The sequence below is a fragment of the Mycena indigotica genome (genome assembly GCF_014461135.1).
Source record: "Mycena indigotica strain 171206Taipei chromosome Unknown Mind.scaff0002, whole genome shotgun sequence".
Taxonomy (NCBI): domain Eukaryota; kingdom Fungi; phylum Basidiomycota; class Agaricomycetes; order Agaricales; family Mycenaceae; genus Mycena; species Mycena indigotica.
In genome coordinates, this window is record NW_023503001.1 from 4,285,410 (window position 1) to 4,306,690 (window position 21,281).

The 21,281-nt window shown below is 51.3% G+C and overlaps 9 protein-coding genes across 9 annotated transcripts; 5 read left to right on the plus strand and 4 right to left on the minus strand.

Annotated features, from left to right (window-relative positions):
• Positions 1–4: 4 nt before the first annotated feature.
• On the minus strand, positions 5–1,577 carry MIND_00240400 (uncharacterized protein; the record flags this gene model as incomplete). The annotated part of the gene is made up of 4 exons (XM_037359287.1): positions 5–794; positions 915–1,018; positions 1,066–1,199; positions 1,247–1,577. The coding sequence occupies 4 exons, from the start codon at positions 1,575–1,577 to the stop codon at positions 5–7; spliced, it is 1,359 nt and encodes a 452-aa protein (XP_037224382.1).
• Positions 1,578–1,703: 126 nt separating this feature from the next.
• MIND_00240500 (MFS domain-containing protein) lies at positions 1,704–3,531 on the minus strand (the record flags this gene model as incomplete). Its single annotated transcript, XM_037359288.1, has 10 exons — positions 1,704–1,806; positions 1,859–1,996; positions 2,047–2,174; positions 2,222–2,337; positions 2,387–2,496; positions 2,547–2,747; positions 2,798–2,880; positions 2,926–3,118; positions 3,170–3,359; positions 3,405–3,531. The coding sequence occupies 10 exons, from the start codon at positions 3,529–3,531 to the stop codon at positions 1,704–1,706; spliced, it is 1,389 nt and encodes a 462-aa protein (XP_037224383.1).
• A 449-nt stretch (positions 3,532–3,980) lies between these two features.
• MIND_00240600 (uncharacterized protein) lies at positions 3,981–5,242 on the plus strand (the record flags this gene model as incomplete). Its single annotated transcript, XM_037359289.1, has 6 exons — positions 3,981–4,044; positions 4,096–4,220; positions 4,271–4,379; positions 4,435–4,465; positions 4,509–4,579; positions 4,635–5,242. 6 exons carry the CDS (start codon positions 3,981–3,983, stop codon positions 5,240–5,242), a joined length of 1,008 nt encoding a protein of 335 aa, XP_037224384.1.
• Positions 5,243–5,555: 313 nt separating this feature from the next.
• On the minus strand, positions 5,556–7,109 carry MIND_00240700 (Citrate synthase; the record flags this gene model as incomplete). Its single annotated transcript, XM_037359290.1, has 4 exons — positions 5,556–6,202; positions 6,251–6,824; positions 6,873–7,022; positions 7,074–7,109. The coding sequence occupies 4 exons, from the start codon at positions 7,107–7,109 to the stop codon at positions 5,556–5,558; spliced, it is 1,407 nt and encodes a 468-aa protein (XP_037224385.1).
• A 514-nt stretch (positions 7,110–7,623) lies between these two features.
• Positions 7,624–9,947, plus strand: MIND_00240800 (Cytochrome P450 monooxygenase; the record flags this gene model as incomplete). The annotated part of the gene is made up of 15 exons (XM_037359291.1): positions 7,624–7,927; positions 7,975–8,045; positions 8,095–8,161; positions 8,207–8,276; positions 8,331–8,651; positions 8,695–8,825; positions 8,871–8,926; positions 8,976–9,132; positions 9,177–9,216; positions 9,271–9,345; positions 9,387–9,450; positions 9,497–9,575; positions 9,621–9,646; positions 9,697–9,876; positions 9,918–9,947. 15 exons carry the CDS (start codon positions 7,624–7,626, stop codon positions 9,945–9,947), a joined length of 1,671 nt encoding a protein of 556 aa, XP_037224386.1.
• Positions 9,948–10,023: 76 nt separating this feature from the next.
• Positions 10,024–13,423, plus strand: MIND_00240900 (uncharacterized protein; the record flags this gene model as incomplete). The annotated part of the gene is made up of 4 exons (XM_037359292.1): positions 10,024–10,394; positions 10,446–11,080; positions 11,125–11,195; positions 11,252–13,423. The coding sequence occupies 4 exons, from the start codon at positions 10,024–10,026 to the stop codon at positions 13,421–13,423; spliced, it is 3,249 nt and encodes a 1,082-aa protein (XP_037224387.1).
• A 152-nt stretch (positions 13,424–13,575) lies between these two features.
• On the minus strand, positions 13,576–16,598 carry MIND_00241000 (LsmAD domain-containing protein; the record flags this gene model as incomplete). Its single annotated transcript, XM_037359293.1, has 14 exons — positions 13,576–13,676; positions 13,732–13,857; positions 13,909–13,947; positions 13,994–14,090; positions 14,144–14,349; positions 14,405–14,567; positions 14,613–15,143; positions 15,189–15,323; positions 15,380–15,542; positions 15,596–15,675; positions 15,723–16,030; positions 16,085–16,301; positions 16,347–16,488; positions 16,540–16,598. 14 exons carry the CDS (start codon positions 16,596–16,598, stop codon positions 13,576–13,578), a joined length of 2,367 nt encoding a protein of 788 aa, XP_037224388.1.
• Positions 16,599–17,078: 480 nt separating this feature from the next.
• On the plus strand, positions 17,079–17,699 carry MIND_00241100 (uncharacterized protein; the record flags this gene model as incomplete). The annotated part of the gene is made up of 4 exons (XM_037359294.1): positions 17,079–17,154; positions 17,204–17,274; positions 17,325–17,466; positions 17,512–17,699. The coding sequence occupies 4 exons, from the start codon at positions 17,079–17,081 to the stop codon at positions 17,697–17,699; spliced, it is 477 nt and encodes a 158-aa protein (XP_037224389.1).
• Positions 17,700–19,468: 1,769 nt separating this feature from the next.
• MIND_00241200 (uncharacterized protein) lies at positions 19,469–21,262 on the plus strand (the record flags this gene model as incomplete). The annotated part of the gene is made up of 4 exons (XM_037359295.1): positions 19,469–19,744; positions 19,805–20,050; positions 20,103–20,385; positions 20,433–21,262. 4 exons carry the CDS (start codon positions 19,469–19,471, stop codon positions 21,260–21,262), a joined length of 1,635 nt encoding a protein of 544 aa, XP_037224390.1.
• Positions 21,263–21,281: the final 19 nt, after the last annotated feature.

Sequence of the window (21,281 nt, forward strand, 5' to 3'; positions counted from 1 at the left end):
GTCATTAAGCCATTTTCTTGAACTGGTCGACCCAGTCAGAGACCTTGATCAAACCGGAATCCTCTGTCATGAACGCATTCCAAACTCCCTCGGGATCAGCCACTACCTGCGCTGTGAGTTTCATGAACTTTCTTTTTGCACCATCGAGCGTATCTGGTCGCCAGGGGTGCCCGATGGGTTTGTCGACTACGATTTCGTCCAATTTTTCGCCGGAAATAAACTCGACAGTCAATCCATTAGCGCAGTTGCGGGTCTTGGGGTCGTGGTATTCTTTGGTCATTATCGGGTCTTCGTCCATCGTGATCTTGTTGCGCAGTTCCTCCACCAGCGCACTCATGGCCCACGGCGAGTCGTTTTCGTAGTCTGCCGCCTCTGGCCAGTCTTTCTTGGCCAGCGTGACTGCCACCATGTAGCGCATGCAGTGGTCTCTGTCTGCTGCGTTGTGAAGCGGGCCGGTTTTGTTGATGATGGTCATCGCTGCAGCCTGGGTGCGGATGTGAATCGTCTTAATCTGGTCAAGACGACCTTGTAGTTTTGGGACTAGTTGGACTGCCGCCTCGACGGCACTGATGGCGTGTCCCTCAGCGGTGACCAGTTTTGTGAGGTGGTTCTCCATCACGTAAGTCGAGAATGGGAGCGGGAGCTTGAACGGTTTGCCACTCCAAAAAGTGTCATAGAAACCCCATCGGGGAGCAGTCAGTGCAGTTGGGAAACCCGGTTGCCCAGACTTTGTCATCAGGACGAGATGAACGGCGCGCATGCATGCGTCGCCAGCTGCCCAGCCTTTCCGGGGGCTGATGAAAGAGTCAGTTTAATGGTTTAAAAGTGCCATTTAACGTTTCCTTGTATTAGGAGCTTGGCGGTATAGGCGCAGTGGGTGGCCATCGGCGATGGCCTGACTAATCGCGTCGCACGCTTGCTCGCGATCGAGGCCCACCAGTTTCGACAACACCGCCGCCGACGCGACTTTGACCAGAATAACGTGATCCAAGCCGACCTCGTTAAACGGGTTTTTCATCTGTCACTGTGTGTGGGTGAGCGACAGGCTGCGGAGTTGGCACAAACCTGGAGGCAGCCTTGGATCTCGTAAGCCTTGATCGTAAGCTCGAGCACAAGCTGCATTGTAATGCCAGTTTCGCCTTTGCGACTCAGCCAGTCAGCGACGGGCAGGATCGCGCCAATGTTGTCTGACGGATGACCTGGGCTGCAAACTCAGCTGACTAACGCACTACCAAACAAACTGTACCCCATTCTGCGCCAGGAAAGGCGTCATTGTGGTCCAAGAAGCGGATGAGAGAACCCAGATCGAAAGCAGCTTTGAGTGGGTCGAGGACATGACTAGTGCCGGGCAAAGGGAAGCCATTCGGGACAATGGTCCCCTCAGCGACTGGGCCGATAAACGACGCGCAGACAGGGGCGCTTTCGATAGCACAGGCCATTGAATCGAGGAGGGCAAGTCGGGCATCGCGCCACGCTTTCGGTGAAGAGATCTGATAGTCATAGACATAGGCTGCAATGTCCTGAATGAGAGAGTCATAGTCCGGACGAGCGGCCGAGTTGGGAGAGATGCTCGTCATTCCGGTTCAACATGCAAATAGAGTTTGATCTCGATCACGGAAATTTGGAATCGTACACGCCGCAACGCTACTTCTATCTTGTCGCTTTGGCAATCAATACCGTCCTCGTGGAACGTCCTATCAAGACTACGCAACAAACTTCCTCGCGCGCAAGCGTGGTCCGTAAACCCAGAAGAGTGCGGGTATCGGGAGTGCCGCTACTGAGATGAACGCAAGCAGACTTGTTCCCCTTTTAAACAAGTTAGTGTACTACATAGAAACAAGGGAGAGACCTCGCGTACCAGCCATAACCCAATCGCTGGTACAACTTGGCACCCACAATACTAAAGACCGCCCCAAATATGCTCCGAAGCACGATGGTGGCAGCCAAGGCAGAGGCGGCAAACTCCACGAATGAATCAGTGAGATAGGTTTGGATGCTGCAAAAAAGTTAGGATGATGGTACTGTTAAAGGCAACAAGAACCATACCAAACATAAGCCATGAGCATCCCGAATGCAAATATTGCAGCACCGAGTAGAGTTACTGCCCAATGCTTATGGAACTGCGCAGACCAGCCGTAGATAAAAAGCCCAACAGGCACGAAAAACATTCCAATCTAAACCAGGTGATCAGATATTAATTGGTGTTGTGATGACTGCAAACCTGCATGAAAAGCATCCTGAACTCAGGCTTGTGCCTGCCATATCTACGCGCCATTGCCCGATATGAGCGGTTCAAAGTGAATAAGCATATGATGGTCGAGACATAACATCCCAGGCCTACCATCGGTCAGTGCAGGGAAAACTCGCAGTCTGAATCATCACTGACCGGCTCCAAGGTAGGCCAAACCTTCGTTACCATCTTGCCAACCATAGGTGAATAAGCCGAATACGGCACGAGGGCCGAAAAGCAGGGGTATCGTTACAAAGTGGAGGTATCTGAGAGATAGAGTGAGTTGAGAGTGTAAAAGCACAACGAAGGAGACTACAATACGCCATAGATGATGGCCATATAGAGGCTCATGGCGGTCACTATCGGCGCAAAGAGAAACATCCGTATAGGTCGCGTTAGATTGGCGTAAAATCCAATCGTTGTTGGAGCAGACCGTTTCCCTTGTGCACGGGCGTTGAGAAAAGGGACATAGGTTTCTTGAAGGAATGCTATTGAGAGTATAGTGGTGACGCCAGAGCTGAAAAGGAATCAGTTTCTCGTTCGACGTGAAATGAAGAGAGAACTGACGCAATCGCCATTGTCCACATTAGCCAGCGCCAACCGGCTCGTTCAGCGATATAACCGCCAATAATTCCACCTAGAGCAGGTCCCTACTTCACATGAGCTTGAAAGGCTATGGAAGGCCCCACACTCACGAATGTTGGGCCGAAACCGTAGATAGCTTGTGCCCCTCCTCTCTGTTCACGGGTAAACATGTCCCCAATAGACCCAGCACCGAGCGATGGACCAGCACTCCCGGCCAGGCCGGCAAGGAGACGCAACAATATCAGGCCAGTCTCGTTCTGGACCAGCGCACAACCGACGTTGAACAGCGAAAAGAGGCCAAAGCTGGAGAGTCATGGTTGTTAGAGAGTGAATGACACTTGCTAAACGACGGACGAGACAATGTAGACGATCCTCCTGCCAAACATTTCGCTCAACGGCGCAAGATAGAGCGGGCCGAGGCCCAGTCCCAGGACGAAAAGGGCCACGGGCAATGCGCCGATTGCGGGGGAGGCAACGTCCAAGTCCGCATTGACTTGATGGGCGCCCACCGCAAGAAAGGTGCTGCAGACCGGGCTCAGCGTCCCTGGTGGCACGTGAGAGTCAACTTGCTCGATTGTGGAGAATTCACCTTGCACAGATATGAGTACGAGATTCGCCCACTTTTTTCTCCTGGGCCATTGCTGCACGCTCGTGAGCTCGCTCTTTTCCGAGGCGGTGTGGATGTTGTCGGCACTGCCAGCGTCGGGGGCGGCCATCCGCGCAGAAGAAGAAGAAGGAGACGCTCCAGAGTATTCATTGGTCGAGCATCATGTTTGCGGGAAATTTTTGAGAATGCACGTGCAACGTACGTAAGCCCGTGCAAATCAGAAGAAGGCCTGATGCCGAAGCTTCTCTTGAGTGTTGACCCCCGTAGGTCCCACACTTTGCCAACGGCTTGCGGACTTGATTCAGATGAAGCGGAACATCTATCTATCTATAAACCGCGTGGAACCAAGCGTCAAGAGACAAGTATAGGTCATTGTTGCCCACGGCGGGGTAACTGCGGTATGTTCTCATTTCGCGAATCGCGACCGATATGGCCGTTTGATGGCACTAGCGCCATACTTCCGTGCCGAGGACAAACATAAGCAGCGGCGGCTGCTGCAGCGCTTAGAAAAGCCCAAATCGCGTTTGCTTTGCCTTTTCCGACCACCGGCATCTGCCTATGCCCGGGCTCACTCTCGCCCAAGGGCGCATGTTTGGGGCGTTGTACGAGTCAATTTTGTTTGGTGAGCATCAGTGCCCTCTGCTGCTCGTTGATTTGCTCAAAGCAACAATAGGCATCAACCTCGTCTTGCTCTGTGCAGTGATCTATGTGTACCTCAAGGAAAAGAAAACGACATGGCAGCAACGAATGCGTTTAGGGGCTGCTCTTATCGTGTTCATGATGTGCGCGGCTCACCTGGTAAGCAAACTTCTTACTTGCACCATTCAACTTGGCTTGACTTTCTCCAGGCAGCTGTGATGAGGGGGCTTTATCTCGCGTTTTTCGTGTCCACAAAGCCGCCCGATGTTTTTTACCTCGACCATACCCAGCCGGTCGACCTGACACAAAAGGCGGTCTGTTCGTCCCAGCCTTTGGTCTTGACAACGACTGGTGCTGATGAATCGTATCATAGATGCGGTCGCGACATTCTTTGCTGACGGGTTGTTGGTGTGTAATCACCTCTGGTCAGAGCGCGTCAAACGATAGGGCCTTCATCATCTTCGATGGCAGGTGGCTGGTGGTGGCTTTCCCCATCCTTTCACTCTGTTCGACAGTCGGCAAGTGCCCCCACCAATACGATCCGCAAGTTATTTCTCATCCTTGAACTAATAGGCCTCTGGATTGCGCTCATCCGAGCATACCATGACTCCGCTCCTGGCACTACACTCTTCCCTCATCCCGTCAACCAGCTCGCTGTTGCTGCTTTCGCGATGAGCTTCATCACCAACCTCGTCATAACCCTCATGATCGCCGTCCGCATATGGCTCACTCTGCGCCGATCCAACTCTCTCGGCCTCTCCACGTCGTTTTACAAGCGCTTTCTGGCTTACTCTGTCGAGTCTGGCCTCCTATACCCCGTCGCGCTTCTCATCACCGCCATCATGTTCGCGACAGACGACAACGGGCTCGAAATCCTCTCGGGGTCGAACACCCAGATACTAGGGATAGTGCCCTCGCTACTTGCCCTCCAACTGCGTCTAAACCTCAGTGCCTACAATAACGCGACGATCAATCCCGGAGCGAATAGCAGGGCCGCCGTGCGCACTTTGCAGTTTGCCACTGATGAGGGGCCGTCCGTGGCCTCGGCCGATGACGAGATAGACAGGAGCCACAAACTGGACGCGATCCGTCTCGACCCGACCAAATCGGAGTCGGTGGGGTCGCGCACGACTGGAGGTAGAGCCTCAGACTTCAAACATGGAGAGGGCAGCGATCCATAGCAAGTCATACTTATCTATCAACTCTGTATTGTAGTGTAGTTATGACCTGACGCTGGATGTTGGGTGACAAAACCAGAACACTTTCTAGATTTAAAAATACTTTGCGTGGGTCAAGAAGCCTATCAGTCATAGTACTTCAGTTGGCAGCGACCAGATACTGTATTAATAGGGCAAAGGAAGAGCTCCAACGAATGTACAAGTGGCTACATCACAAAAGGACGTTGTCCAACGAAATTCCTATCTCGGTTGCTTTCGTGTCGGAAAAAAACGGCATTATTATTATTATTATTAACTCGGGGTATTCTACAAATGATTAATGGGCATTGGCAGTTGCCACTCCATTCGTGTGTCCGTTGACACCATTGGTGGTCGCGTTGGCAGTTTTCGTCTCCGCCTTGGCCAGTAATTCATCCATCGTCAAGCTTAACGGACGCTCCATCGACAAACCGAGGGCACGGTCCCAGACCTGTTGGACCAGAAAACCCGGTGCACGGCTGCAGGCAAAGAAGGAGAGCATAAAGTCAACTGGCACTCCGTAGGCATGGAGAATGCTCCCACTCAACGCATCAGCGTTGGGATGAGGATTCCGCATTCCTTGGACCTTCTCGCGAAGGAGCGGGGGCACAACAGAGTTGATGCTCTGGATAAGGTTGAGGAAGTCGTCGACTTTAGGGTCAGAAGACGGATGTGTTTCCAAAAAGTTGGTCAACGCAACAAGGCGCGCATCAGGAACACGCAGGAGGGCGTGCCCAAAGCCGGGGACAATCTTGCCCCCCAGCAGGTGCTGACCAACATGCGTCGCAATATCTTCTTTGGTGGCATTAGGCCCAAGGGCTGAGATTAAAGCGAGATTGAACATGACCGAATCGCCTATTGCTTTTGCGTGAAGAGGACCGGTGCCTGCGATGTATCCAGATGCCACTGTAAGGTAGGGATCTGTCCAGGCAGAGCTGACGAGTCCTAATGGGTGTGAGAGAGAGTCAAAACTGTCTGAATGACTGCACATACGCATAGCATGGGCAGATACGCTTGTGCCATGGTCCATATAAAGAGACCAACACATTCGAGTGAATTCGGTGTAATCGGTGTCATGCTCCCTCCCGATATGGCGGGCGTAATTTGCAGCAAGATCAAGATCAATAGACCATGGCTGGTGAGGAAGGCCATGAACATTCGCGTATATCCGCGAGAGTATCATGGGAAAACGAGCGGTAATGTCGAGTGCATCCTCGAGAACATACTTCCAAAGATCATTTTTATGTGCTCCCTTGGTTACCGCTGCGGTGAACTTCGAGTAGCGGGAGAGGAAGGAAAGAGTCATAATAATTTGAGTGTCGGCAGGGATGTCGGTCGAAAGACCATCACAGAAGGTCTGGGCATCTAGAGGGAGTTCTGCCCGGGAAATAAGGTCGTTTGAGAAGTGTTTGAGTTGTGTAGGCGTCGGAATTTCAGCGGTATACAAAAACCACAGCATCGCTTCAGGAGAAATTTGGGTTGACATAGGCCATTTAGGCAGGAGTGCGTTGAGCTCAGTAACAGTCTTGCCGTGGTACTTTATGCCCAGGGGACTAGTTTCAGAGATCTAAACATCTATGGAGAGGAGTGTGTAATAGCTGCCAAACGAACGAACCTCCCAGAGCAGACAAGGGGTCCCACGCAAGCCGTGTAAAATATTCTCTACCGTCAACTCATGAATCGTCGATTGGCGGTGTTCTGTCAGGAGCTTTCCGGCCAATGCGATACGAGATGGAATGCGTTGGGCTACCGCGTTGAAGATTGACTATAGTCTCGTCATCGAAACTGCGAAAAACAATTGGAGAAGCAGACGGACCACCGCGGCTGTCTCAGAATTGAGAAGAGAAGACATGGTGGAGAGTGTCGGTAAAAGAAGTAGGCCCAAGCCTGCGCGGGAGGCTTTTATATGCCATTCAGAGTGATTGGTAGGAAGAAAGATATCACAGGAAGTATCAAAAGCGTTCTCCACATGAACTTTGGTCTATAAATGGCTCACATTGGGACAAAAAATTCCAAATAACCAATTGTTATGCGACAACGTGCATTCATCACACCGGGATCTTGCGGACCTTAAAAATGTCATGTTTCCAAAGCTTTTTTTCCCAACGGTTGGCTGATTTTTCTTGGTGGAAATTCCCAATAAATTGCTGAGAGTGGTCCAAGCATATGTAAGGTTCTGATGGTTGCGTTGGCACGGAGACGCGCTTCGAAGCGCGATTTTCCGACTCTTTCGTGGTCCATGCCCGCAGATGTCCGACATTGGAGGTCAATTACGCTACGTAATCATCATCACGTGACCGTAGACTGACGCATCACTGGCACACACGCCGGACAACTCGCGCTTGGGGACGACCACATCCACGACCATGTCCCTCCGACTCACCCCTGGTGTCAAATTCATCTTGGCTGCGCTCCCGAAGTTAACGCTGCCTGGAGCCATTGTTTATCTTGTGGCTCATCACCTCAGCTATGCTCGCTGGGTTTGTGTTCTTGGATCAATGGCAGCATGGCCGTTGTTGTCCTTAGTTCACGCCCAACTACGCCATATGGCAGAGGAAAGGGAAATTCGTGCACTTGGTGCCGTCCGAGTGCCAGAAGTGAAAGGCAAATGGCCTTGGAACCTCGATCTCGTTGTGGGTCGTTTGAAGCAGGGCAAAGACGGCTACCCGTGTGTGTGTTTCGCCCTTGTCTTCAGTCTTGAAACTCATTAAAATCAGTCGATGCTGTAGAAGTCATGACTCGGCAGTATGGTGAGACGTTCAACATGTGCATTTTCGGCGAGAATCGCGTAAGAAAGCGCGTCGCTCGAAAATACTGTCGACTCCAAGCGTTATCAGGTAGTCACCCAGAATCCCACGCACATACAAAAGATGTATGCTACTGATTTCGAGGGTTGGGAGAAGGGTCAGCTCTCCTCAACTGCCTGTTGCTCTACCCTTACCTATCTAGGTGACAGATTCAGATGGCAGTTCGCCTCTCTGGGTCTGGGTGTTTTTGTCTCTGATGGGAGTATGTGGAGGTGCGAGACTTCGTTGTTTTCAACTTACGACACCGACATTCAACGCCGTGCCAGATTCCATCGCCAGATGATGCGGCCATTCTTCAGCCGGGATCGAATCACCGATTTGGACAACTTCTCAAGACATTGCGAGAATGCACTAGACGTTCTGAGGGCTTCCGACGGCGTGCCCATTGATTTCCAAGATGTAGCTTTCCGCTTCACCCTTGACGCAGCTGCAGAATTTCTATGTGGTGTCAGAATCAACTCCCTCCATGGCGATGAAAATTCACAAACATTTGGACCCGCCATGTCTTCTCTCCAGCATCAACTGGCACAGAGGAGTAGGATGGCGCCACTATGGCCATTTTTCGAAATCAAACGGGACAAAACTCGGTGCGTTGTCTCTCGGATGGTTTGTCGTTCTGATGGGCACCAGAGTATATCTCGACGCAATCCAGAACTTTTTCCGACCCATCATTCAAGCGGCTCTGGAAAAGAAAGTTGCTAATGATGGAAATGCTGCGCCGAGCGATACTCTGCTCGACGAACTGCTGGAAAAGACTTCAGGTATGCTGATTTCTTTTGGACTCAACTTGGAATTGACTTGAAAAGATCCTCAGCTCATTCTTGATCAAACGATGAACGTCCTGTTTGCTGGTCGCGACACGGTTAGTCCTATTGGCTGACCTTTAGTGTCTATATGAACACTTCCGACAGACTGCGGCTACAATTACCTTTTTAACATACTGCTTAGCTACACATCCACCCGTACTGGCGCGGGTGAGGGCTGAGATTGCAGCCCAATTAGGTGACCTCCGTAGCCCAACCTTCGAGGACATCAAGGAATTAAAGCTGCTTCGCGCCACAATAAATGGTCTGATATCATAATCAGTGGAAAGTCCTACTGAAATCTGTCAGAAACTTTGCGTCTGTTCCCCCCAGTTCCCGGAAATGTAAGGTGAGATCAATGCCTACGTTTCTTCCAATATTAGACCGCGTCTTCTAACATTAGATCGGCTATCCGGTCAACTACCCTGCCGTCAAATATTCAGGGCGGCAAGCCCTATTATATACCCGCAGGAACCAAGTAAGTAGATCACCAAACAGGTCATCAATAATGACCTTTAGGGTTCCCTTTTCGACTATGACAATGCATAAGAGCAAGAAATTTTGGGGGGATGACGCCGACAATGTATTGTCCTTTCCTGGCCTTGTCTGTTCTCTCTCAACTATCACAGTGGGACCCCGACCGCTTTCTCGATGAGCGAAATCAGCGAGTGGTATCGAATCCGTTCATTTTTCTTCCGTTTAGTGCTGGTAAGTCTACTCTGATTCGTCTTTGACTGGCTTGACAAATTTTAGGTCCTCGCATTTGCCTTGGTCAACAGGTCAGCACACACACACAAGTCAAACCAAGGACTGGACTAATTTGCTGCAGTTCGCATACCAAGAAATCTCCTTCTTCATAGTCAGACTTCTGCAAACCTTTCAATCTATTGAGCTGGCACCCGAAGCTCAGCCAGAAGATTCCCGTCCACCAGCAGCCTGGGCGAACGGACCAGGAAGGAAGAAGTTGGAGAAAATCAAGCCAAAATCTGATTTGACCATGAGTGTAGCGGTCAGTAAATATCCTATCGTTTCTTAATCTGAATATTCCAGGGCGGATTGTGGCTGACGGTGAAGACCTGAGAAAGTATTTGCTTCGCTTATGTAATATCACATGATTAATTTCGCGTGACACTACGCGTTACGTACCGTGTTGAACATGTCGAATGAGGACCGAGCTCGCGCTGCTGAGCGAGCACGGCTTCAGGCGGGTCTAGCTGACGCGCTTGCCAATGACGATGACCCTCTTGCTGCGTATGACCAGTTCATCAAATGGACAATCGACAACTACCCCGAAGGCCACCCGAATTCTGGCCTCTCCGACCTCCTTCGCCAAGCCACAACAGCTTTCATAAACGAGCCCATCTACAAGACTGACATTCGTTATCTCAAGCTATGGATTCTCCATGCACGAAGCCTGGCGCTTCCGGAGGGAATTGCGGCCTTGGCATCGCTCATGTCGTCTGGTATCGGAACCTCATATTCGACATTATACGAGGAGTACGCGCGCTTATTGGAGCTCAATGGCCAGTGTGTAACCTGTTTATCTTTCTTTGGCCCTTTAAAAACGTGATGCCACAGGGTAGCTGAAGCTGACAAAGTCTATCGCAAGGGAATCAAACGTCAAGTTCGCCCGCTTGACCGGTTGAAAACAAGATATCGAGACTTTCAATCTCGGCAGACGAGCACTGCGACTGATCTGGATCGTACCCCCACTCAACCCGCTGTACTCCAAACCGATGTTCAGTCGCGCTATGCCCCCATATTTGCGCCGCCTGCAGCAGGAAAGCGCAAGGAAGTGCCGCAATTCGATCTCGCGCTACTGCTTAGCGACAAAGAATACTGTATTCAAGAGGCACGCGCCAAATCACTTGGGTTGTACGGGAAGAAATGGCCTCCTCCCCCTCCCCCCGTGCCAATTGGCGCCAGCTCCTCAGCATCTTCATCGTCTTCTATGGGGGCCTCTATGAGGGTCAACTTCAACGATGATGGCCAAACTTCTTCGAGGTTAAAGCGACGACGTAGTACGGCCGAGCCTACCGTCACCATCAACACAAGAGAGGCTCTTGAGGATGTGTTTGGCATGTTCAACTCGCCAGAAAAGACAGCCAAGCTCGCCGCAGCATCCATCAGGAAAATTGAACCGGCCACACCTATGGCACCGCCGCCGACCTTCCGCAAGTCAGTCAATGAAAACGAGAACGCACGAACACCTGGTATGCTGGAGGCAATACGCAACTCGTTTCTGACTTGTTCACAGCGACATTCCGGCCATTTGTGGACGAGAATTCTGTGGCAAATAATAGCAGGAAAGAAAACACACCAGCGAAGGTACACATTCTACACTGGGACCTCTTGTCATTGAATGTTCATATTTTTGTATGAAGTTTGTTCCCTACGTCGACCCGGAGGAGGGAAAGACGCCGACAGTTATCGCCCCTCGACCAGTTCTGGGTACCAAGGAAGCTGTGGCACCGCGAGCTAGGACTCTAACGGAGGAAAACAAACCAATCGTCAAGCCGGAGCGTAGCGTGTTCAAAGTTTTCACTCCCGCACCCGATCAGCAAAAGCCAGTGCCACTGCCTTTACGTGATGTGTTCACTGATGACCACGGCAAACCTCAACAACGACCTACACATGAGCGTGCAAAGTCTTACCAGGATCCTGCCTCGGCTGTTTCAACATCTCTTCGACCGCTGACCGGTGAAACTCGCACCCCGTTCAAGGTTTTCAGTCGACCAGAAGAGGGCCAAAATCCATCAGCCGCGTTCACACCTTTCAAAGACCCCAGGAATGTACCTCCTCCCGCTTTCACTCCCTATCGCGACCCTCCCGAAACCAAACAAACTCCTTCGCCTCCTGCTATTGCGCCGTCCCCCCCGCCTTCTCCCCCCTCTCAAGGCTCATGGGCCGAGAAACACGTTGAAGTAGAACAAGACCATTATGAGCAGGACTTCCAATATGACAACGAGGATGACGATGGCGTTGGGGATTACCTGCCTCCAGAAGATGACCAACCACCGCCGGAGCCTGATCAAAGCTATGAGGATACCGGCGAAGAGTCGTACCAAGTCCCGCTCGGTGGCCGATGGGGCCAAATTAACGTCATGACCCCGATTACTGAAAGGACTTTTGAATATACCATGAACTCGACGGCAAGATCATCAGCGTTTGGGGAGACTCCAAGTCGTGTGCTTACCCAATTACCTGAAGACGACGATAACGGAGGGTCAAGGATGTTGTGGCGAGATGAGCGACATGCAATAGAAGCTGCTGATCAACTGGCTGCTGAACTCCGGGAGGGTCAACAACTTGGAGGATTACGATTAGCTGACACACTCAAACTTGCCTCCGACTTCAAACCGCCCAATCCTTGCAATGCGTTCGATGATAAGATCATGTCGGCCATGCTATCACTCACCTCCGCTGATCAACACTGCATTGACCTGCAAGACCAGGAAGCCAATACATTAGATATGCTCCAGAAATTCGCAACTCGATCGAGGAAAGGGAGCGGTGGTGGGTCATACGACAACAGTCTTTTCCCGCTCAACATCGCTGGCCATCGATTCTCCGTGTGCGAGAAATTGGGTGAAGGCGGGTTCGGGGCCGTTTTCAAAGCGAAGGATTTGGGAACAAATCTGCCGGATGATTCCGATGATGAGGACGAGGACGATGATGTCTCGCTGGTGGCCATCAAAGTCGTCAAACCTCGGAATACCTGGGAGTATCGCGTCCTTCGACGGCTGCATTCCAGCCTTGCGCCGTCTCTGCGTCCTTCCGTCATTCTCCCACAAGCATTGTTTGCTTTCCGCGACGAGAGTTACCTTGTGATGGATCTTTGTCCTCAAGGCACACTTCTCAACGTTGTGAATGGGGCGAATGCTGCTCAACTGGCTCAAGCGGGGGGCACGTTGGACGAGCTTCTTGTCATGTTCTTCTCTATCGAGCTGCTCCGTGTCGTTGAAGGCTTGCATAGCATCGGTTTCATTCACGGGGACCTCAAGATCGACAACTGCTTGCTGCGACTGGAAACTGTTCCTGGCGGGGCCGCCGCCTGGTCCAACGTGTACAACCCATCCGGCGACGATGGGTGGCGATATAAAGGGCTGAAGCTCATTGACTTTGGACGAACAATCGATACGCGGTTGTTTCCCCCCGGTCAGCAGTTTATCGCCGACTGGGAGACGAATGCACGTGACTGCTTTGAACTTCGGGAGGGTCGGCCATGGACGTACCAGACAGACTACTTTGGGCTCGCAGGGATCGTCTACTGTCTGCTGTTTGGCAAGTACATCGAGGCAGAATCTGTGGTGTCACGTGATGGGCGGTATAGATTGGCGTCGCCACTGAAACGATATTGGCAGAAGGATATCTGGGAACCTCTTTTCGAACTGCTACTTAACCCCTCCGGCGTCCGAGAGGATAGTTCTTTACCCCTCAATCAGGAACTCAGTGAGATTCGAGGTCAGATGGAGAGTTGGTTGCAGGCCAATTGTCAGCGCACAAGTAACCCCCTCAAGGCGCTACTGCGCAAGATCGAGCGTGACTGTATCTAATTTAGCGTTTAATAATTCTTTTCTCTGGCAACGAATCGGTCCTATTCCACAGAAATGCGCGACACAACAACATCACGGCTAGCTACACGAATCGACCCCGAAAACAATGCGACAAGAAAAATCCATCCCTCCAGCCTCAAGCGAACTCAAGGCTACGAATGCTGGCCCATCTGTCCTTGTGCAGCCTCGTACCCATGGACTGGACCTGTGGGTGGTTGTTGCATCATCATCGGATATGCTACAGCGTGACCAACTGTTCAAGTAGACGTCAGGGGTTTGGTGACGCGGGAAAGAAAGAAAACGCATACGTTGCGGGCTTTGTTGGTAGTATGGGTGGGGAGGAATAGGAGTTGGCGGCATTGAGGGACGAGGACCAGCACCATTCGGCGGAGGATATGCGCCAGGCGGTGGTGGCTGCATGTAGACTTGCGGGGCTGAAAAATTTGTTCATATTTGTCAAGGATTAGGTAGAAAAGGAGACATACGAGGCGGCATTTGTCCCATACTTGGTGAAGCATACATTGCTATAAAAAATTAGACCCTAGATCAAATGAAAAAAAAGAATTTTACCATTTGGAGGTGGAGGCATGCCTGGCGGATAAGGCATGGGTTGCATATATTGCATGTAAGGTGGTCCAGGTTGGGGCACCATTCCAGGTGGAAGCATCTATTTTTTGCACGTTTGATATCGGATCAAACCTGGGATCGGATCAAACTCACCTGACCAGGGTAATACGGATAGTAGACGTAACCGCGGGCAGCAGCAGCAGCAGGTTCCTCCTCTGCATATGGAGGAGGGGGCGGGACAGGCATCGGGGCAGCATTCGGTGGTGGCATTTGTGGTGGGGGTTGGTGTGGATGAGGCTGAGGTGGCTGTTGAGGGAACATGAGCATATATCGCTTCCCATTGTAAGGCCACATCGCAGCTGGCAAATTGTCAACACACACTTTGGCCAGTCAATAGGAACATAGATCACGCACAAACTTGGGCTGCTTCGGCGACTTTGTTGTGCTTGAACGGGTTGAAATCGTCTTTGATATGAGCAGCAGTGTTTTTCTTGATTGGTCGAGAGCCGAAGAAGGGATTGGGAGCGGTTGGGGCCTCGTTCTTAGGTTTTGGAGAGACCGAAGCCGATGGAGCACCCTGAAGAGGTTAATAAATGAAAAATATATCCCAAGTTATATCGACCTTGGGAGTGGGCTTGAACGACGTAGCTTGCGCATTTAGTTGACGAGCTGCAGCTGTGCTTGGTGAAGGAGGAGCACCTGACGAGAGAGCTGATGTCGTTGCTGATGTTGTCATGTTTGGTGGTCTGGGGCTGGATGTAGCGCCATTGGAGGTGGTTGGCTGGGAAGACTGGCGTGTCTTGTTGCCTTTGAATGGTGGAATGCTCTGAATGACCATTGGAATTGCGGGTTTCCCTGTTGGGGCCAAGCGAGGACTAGGTTGAGTCGGAGGTTTGGCATTTGCGGGGGTGGCTTTCGGAACAACGGCGGGTGACGGTTTGGCGGTCGGGCCTTTGCTCGGTGCAATCTTGGCTGCCAAGGCGGGAGCAGCGCCACGGGGGGCTCCAGGCGCAGTTGTCGAGGATGAAGAAGCTCCAATATTTCTGGCATGTGGCGCATTGGCATCCTTGGTCGACTTTTCCTTAATCTGACGCTGCTTGTCCGCATCTTTGGTCAAAATGGGAACCAGGTCGTCGGGAATAGGTTTGTTAAGCTGAAAAACAATTAGTCCCGAAGAGATCAGGAAAATAAACCTCACCTTGAAGCTTTCACTAAACTTAACAAGATCTGCCATCCGCTTGTCCATGTCGTTCTTGACCAGGGCTTGTCGTTTCTGCTGAAGCCGCCGTTTTTCATCAGTAACAAAGTCGCTAAATGCGGTGACAGGGTCAGGCTACGACGAGCAAGTATCAGATTGACGGCGACAAGAAATTGCATTTATGTTCTTGCCTTGGCACCAGAAGGAGCGGGAGAGGGAGATTTAGAGGGATTAGCCACCGAAGTACCGTCAGGCCCGTTGACGGAGACTTTCGGGACATCTGATTTTGCTCCGTCTGGTTTCCTTGCTCCAGGGGGTACGTAAGCATTTGCGCCTCTGACGACGGCACCATATCTAGCAACGACGGATCAGCGCCTCGCCTAATTGATAAAATAAATTTGACGCACTTGTCCTCCTCGTTGAGACCACTATCGTCAACGCTGTTCTGGTTCCGCTCTTCGGCTATATGTGGATTGTTAGTACCCGTCTGACGCTTTGTTAACGGTGATAAAGCCAGATATGAGAAGGGCGGACCATCTGAATCTCATTTGCGATACGTTGGGCCTTGCGCTCTCGCTCCTTGAAATCCGGGGCATTTCGGTCAAGTTTTGTCGTGTAGACATCCTCGTCAAAGCTGGTCTTGACACCGAAGAGTTTCTCGTTAGCGTTGAATTGGTCCCAGTTGCCTTTGGAAGTCGAGCCTGCGCCGAATGTTTCGTCATCACCGCCAAGTCCGCCGGCATTCGCGTTTGGACCGACGTCGGTTGAAGGCTGCCATGCTTGTAGCTCCCGTTCTCGTGGGGCACCTTTCTTCTGGCTGATGTCGGTGTCGGTCCTAAACGCTGTGCAACCCAGAGATCAATCGTGGGCTGGGAGGATGAGGTATTACTGCTCACAGTCGCCGTTTGTAGCCTTTGCATCCGCTGGGCCGGAAGACCAGTCGTTGATGTTGGTGGCCGCAATAAAAAGAGTGTCTTTCAAAGGGCCGCCTGGAGCAGTGAGCTCCTTGACGTCGCGAAGAGTAACACCAGTGGTATCCCCTTCGTTGCTCGTTGACGCAATTACACCCTCGTAACGGGCATTGGTCTTGGTGGAAAGTGTTATCGTTGTTCCCTGTCCAGACTTGAGATGAAAGCTAGGTTCTAGTGGACAACGCACAGTGAGACCAGCAAGCGACTGGAGAACCCGGTCTTGGGGTGCGGAACCGTTCAAAGGAGGGAAAGAGGCCGGTGGCTGGGGTGTGGTAGAAGGAGAAAAGGTGGGGGAAGCGCGGGCTCCAGTCCAGGCTTGTTGTTGTCGACTGATGGATAAATATTCAGTCCACAAAATACGGATTCAAAAATTAGCTTACCGAGCTGGCTCGGGGGCACCTTTCCTCTGGGGCTTAGGCTGCCGGGCGGTGGTGGCCATGGATAGAGTGGGACCTCGTGTCGCGAACGGTCAGAAACAAGCCAATATCGTGACAGCTGCTCTTGACACCTTCCGAACCTAACAGTAACAAACACCGAAATTTGCGATTTCTCGGGAAAAATCCCGACCATATGAAGTACATCGCATAGACGGGTCAAACGAGATCGACATAGGTACAGAAAATCTCCTTGGATACAAACAGCCACCAATGCATCCTACTCCGACGTGGTAGCCGTAAAAATCAGCTGTCACGTCAGTCACGATGAGTTACGCGTGACGTGACTCCACGCGCTCCAGGTCTACAACGACGACGAGAGCGACAGCCCGTCCATCGTCCTGCCTTGATCTGCGTGAACTACGCCTTCTTGAAGAGGTAAGATCCAGGCACACTATCAACGCCGTTAGATTGACTATTTTCTGTCCAGTCCGGTTCTTTTTCCCGGAGTTACTGCGAAACCTTTGCCTGGGTGAATTCCGCTGATGTTTGGTCTCACTGGATACCTCCTACAAATATTCATGGTCACGATTCTACTTGCGCCAACTGCTGCCCAACTCCGTGAGTACCCTTCACAAGCTCAATAGATGACCTTATAATGAGCTCACAGGTGTCGGCAATTTGACCCACGTCCTTCCACAATGCAACAATGTTTGTAACGCCTATAATGTCATGAATACGGTCTGTCATTTCCCCAACGTGATTTCTCTCCGTTGACTTCCGATCTGCAGCAATGCAACGCCGTTGGTGTTTATGAAATAACGTTCATCTACTGCGAATGCACCCCAACCAACCTCCAAATCGTTCTCGACTGTTTCAACTGCCAGTCCGTAAACACGACGCAACAGCAACTCATGCAGGAACTGCTTGACGGTATGTGATTAACTGCTCTTCCTATCCAACATCCTATGGAAATAGACATCGTTCACACGTGCAACGACCGAACTGGCGCACCCGACTCGACTGTTACCGTCAGTTCGCTGGCAATCGTACCCAGCTCGAGCTCTTTACCCACGCCCAACGCCGGCACCCGTGGCCATGAACCAACGCAGCTTTCTGGAGCCGTCTTAGCGCTTGGATTGCTGTTGCTATTTGGATTATCTTAGGCTCGTGATCGGACAATGTACACCAGCTTCTTGTATGTTTCGCCCATGCGACACCTGTACCCATTCCACTTCGCTCTCCGACGGCCAGCGCGCCTTCCCAAGTGGCAGTCCTTTACCATACTGAAGTAAATGTGACAAGGGAGAATTGACAAGATCCTGCTATGCCTTTCCGTAGGCGAGCTATTTGTCTCCAAGACTCTGAACCCAGCGCGATTGAATAAAACCCGCTCGTCAGACCTCAACAACTTGAACACTGGTATTCTCGTCAGAATATTTAACCAGAAAAGACGAAGCGGCAATCTAATGTTGTCCAGAATCCAAGTCAGATCAGAATATTTAAACGACGCACGGATACTTCTTGCAAAAATTATCTTATCTTGGCATCACGTGCACTTGCTTCATCTTGCAAAACCATCATGGCCAACACAAACAACTGGCTGGCATTCCTTCAAGGCTGTCCTCAACGTGCTTGCTCCGGATTGAAAAATCTACTCTGGAACTCCCCTTTCCGCTGGTGATGGTGCTTCAAGACCAGTCAGCATCCTTGTGAAATTGCCAGTGCACGCAAATGGCCGAATAAATTGACATGCCTTCTCACCCGTTATAACTTGGGAGGGCCTGGAATGTGGTCGAACATGAAGATGATCCTAATAACAGGAACGTGTCGATGTCAAACTGGCAGCAACTAAGTATTCACGCAAAGGGGCCAACTTGGAGTTATTTTCGGACAAAGTTGTCTTCCGGTCCTTCTATCGCGTTTAATCGACGAAGAATGTTGTGGTATGAGGCATGGTGACGAGAACATCGACCTGCCACGCGTGTTCCTCTCATCGCCTCACACAGCGACAATGACATGGAAGTATAGCGACCGGTCCAAATGTCGGTCTTCTCACTTTCCCTTGATTTCTGCGTCATTGTGACCCCCGCATCAATGATGTCCCTAGGAGGTTCTATATATATCTTCTAATTCTGTATAAAAGCCAACTGGTGGCTGCGATAACATCAGTCCTTCCCGACCAAACACCACTACCACACCCTCAATTACCCTTGTACGCTCTCACCTTCTTGTTCCACTAAACCTCCCCCGTCTTAATCGTCATTCAAGGACTACTATGGGCATTCTCGACGTCTTCAAAGCTGAATCCGCTTCCTTCGAAGAGGTATGAAGCGATTTCAGTCGCCACTACTACTGACATCCTTCTAGTACAACGGCAAGCACAAGACTGACATTTCTCACCAACTGTTGGCCGGTGCTGCCTCTTTTGTTGCTGCCCGCGAGTACGAGAAGCATGTTGCCGCCAACGGCAAACCTGACACTCACGCCGAGGCCAAGGAGCTCCTGTGAGTTGATACTGACTCTTCCTTCCAATGCTCATGTCTGCCTTCAGTGCTGGCTTTGCTGGTGCCTTCATCGACCGCGAGGTCGAGGTAAGCAAAATCTGATTATCCGATGTGGGAGGTTTAGCCAGGGTATTTAGACTCACGGCCTTGATGCCATCGATGCTGCCAAAGCGAAATACGATGGTGAGTCTCCCAGTGACTGATTTGGTGCGCTTTGTCAATACCTTATCCAGCCCACAAACTTGCTGCCGACAAGGTCAAGGAGGTTGACTACTCGTAAATTATATGCAAAATATCAAATGTAAATCTGGGACTAAAATACCACTTGAGCTTTATTGGTTTTGTGTACCGTAACGCGGTTGAACTTTGTCGGTCAAATACCGGAAAGATGGCCCTCCGACGGTCCGGCCCTTTCTGCAACGACCACCATGGCTCCTCTATTTCTCGGCCTCGATCTCTCAACGCAGCAACTGAAAGCCGTTGTCATTGCGGAAGACGCCACCCTTGTTCATGAATCGGCCGTTCACTTTGACAACGACCTTCCTCAATATAATACGCAAAGTGGAGCAATTCTAGGGCCTTTGGACGGAGAAGTGACTTCCCCGGTCGCTATGTGGCTCGATGCAATCGACTTGCTCATGGATCGCATAAAATCTGCCGGACTTGATCTGGGTGACGTTGTCGCAGTGTCAGGCGCGGGCCAGGTAACCAGCCCCCCACCGTTACCATTGGCTGAGCTTATCATCTAATCCAACCCGCTCTAGCAACACGGCTCAGTATATTGGTCAGAGAGTGCGGAGAGTTTGCTATCATCACTGGATGCTACATTGCCATTGCGAGAACAACTTGCTCCAAACGCGTTCTCGATTCAACGTGCACCAATATGGCAGGACTCTTCTACCGCAGATGATTGTCGCGCACTTGAGGAAGCCATCGGTGGCCCTCAGATCCTTGCTGATCTCTCTGGTAGTCGTGCCTATGAGAGGTTCACTGGCACACAAATATCAAAGGTAACACTTCACCCCCCCCTTCCTTCAAACTGTCCGACTCAAGTATTTGTAGATACGACGCCTGGACCCAGCGTCTTACGCAGCGACATCCCGCATTTCTCTAGTCTCATCATTCATTCCCTCTTTATTCCTAGGACACATCGCCCCAATCGAGGTTTCTGATGCTAGTGGGATGAACTTGATGAATGTACTCAGCTGCAAGTGGGACGACCGCCTTTTAGAAGCCTGTGGTGGAGCAGATCTTCGCTCCAAAATTGGCCCAGAACCTGTGCCCGGTGGGACGAACCTCGGTAAGATCAGCGAGTGGTGGACAAAAAGATGGGGGTTCAATCCAGGTCTGTTGGATGGTGTGACTACTGTGGCCAGAATTAACTCACGCTAGACTGCATCATCGCACCGTTTACCGGCGATAACCCTGCGACTGTGGTCTCGCTTTCTGCTCCAGGGGATGCACTTCTTTCTCTCGGGACTTCGACAACCTTCTTGCTATCCATCCCGCCATCGGACATTCCTCCCAAACGGTTCACCACCTCCCATTTGCTGTCGCATCCCACTTCTCTTGATGCTCAAATTGCGATGCTGTGCTACAAGAATGGAGCTCTTGCGCGTGAACAAGTCCGCGACCGCTACTGCGATGGCCACTGGCATCATTTCAACGAGCATATTGAGGCCACTCCTCCGCGCAACAACGACTATATGGGACTCTACTTCCCGCTTCCTGAGATCATCCCCCCCAATGTCGTGGGCAACTTTTTCTATCGCGTCCACGACGGGAAGACCATCACCCCAGTCGACGATCTTCCCATCAATTCGCATGCAAGGGCTATTCTAGAGTCGCAGTTTCTCTCGATTCGGTCCCGAATTGCGGCCATCCTTCCTCCTCACGCCCCGCATCTTCACCGCCTCGTGGTTGCGGGCGGCTCCTCGGCCAACCAGACCATCCGCCAACTTGCAGCAGACCTCTTTGACATGAAGGTTTATGTCTCGAGCACTAAGGAAGCGGCTGGTATGGGCGGCGCTTTATTGGCGAAATACGCCTGGTGGCGCGCGGCAAGAGGCGACACTGGTAGCTTCGAGGAGATGACTGGCGGAGAGGTTGGTGCGCTTGAATGCGTTGCGGAACCAAGACAAGAAGTCTCACAAATATATGACGAGTTGGTTGAGATTTATCAGCTGTGCGAAGAGGACGTAGTTCAGCGCAGCAATGCTTAAGTAACATTATTCCTACAGA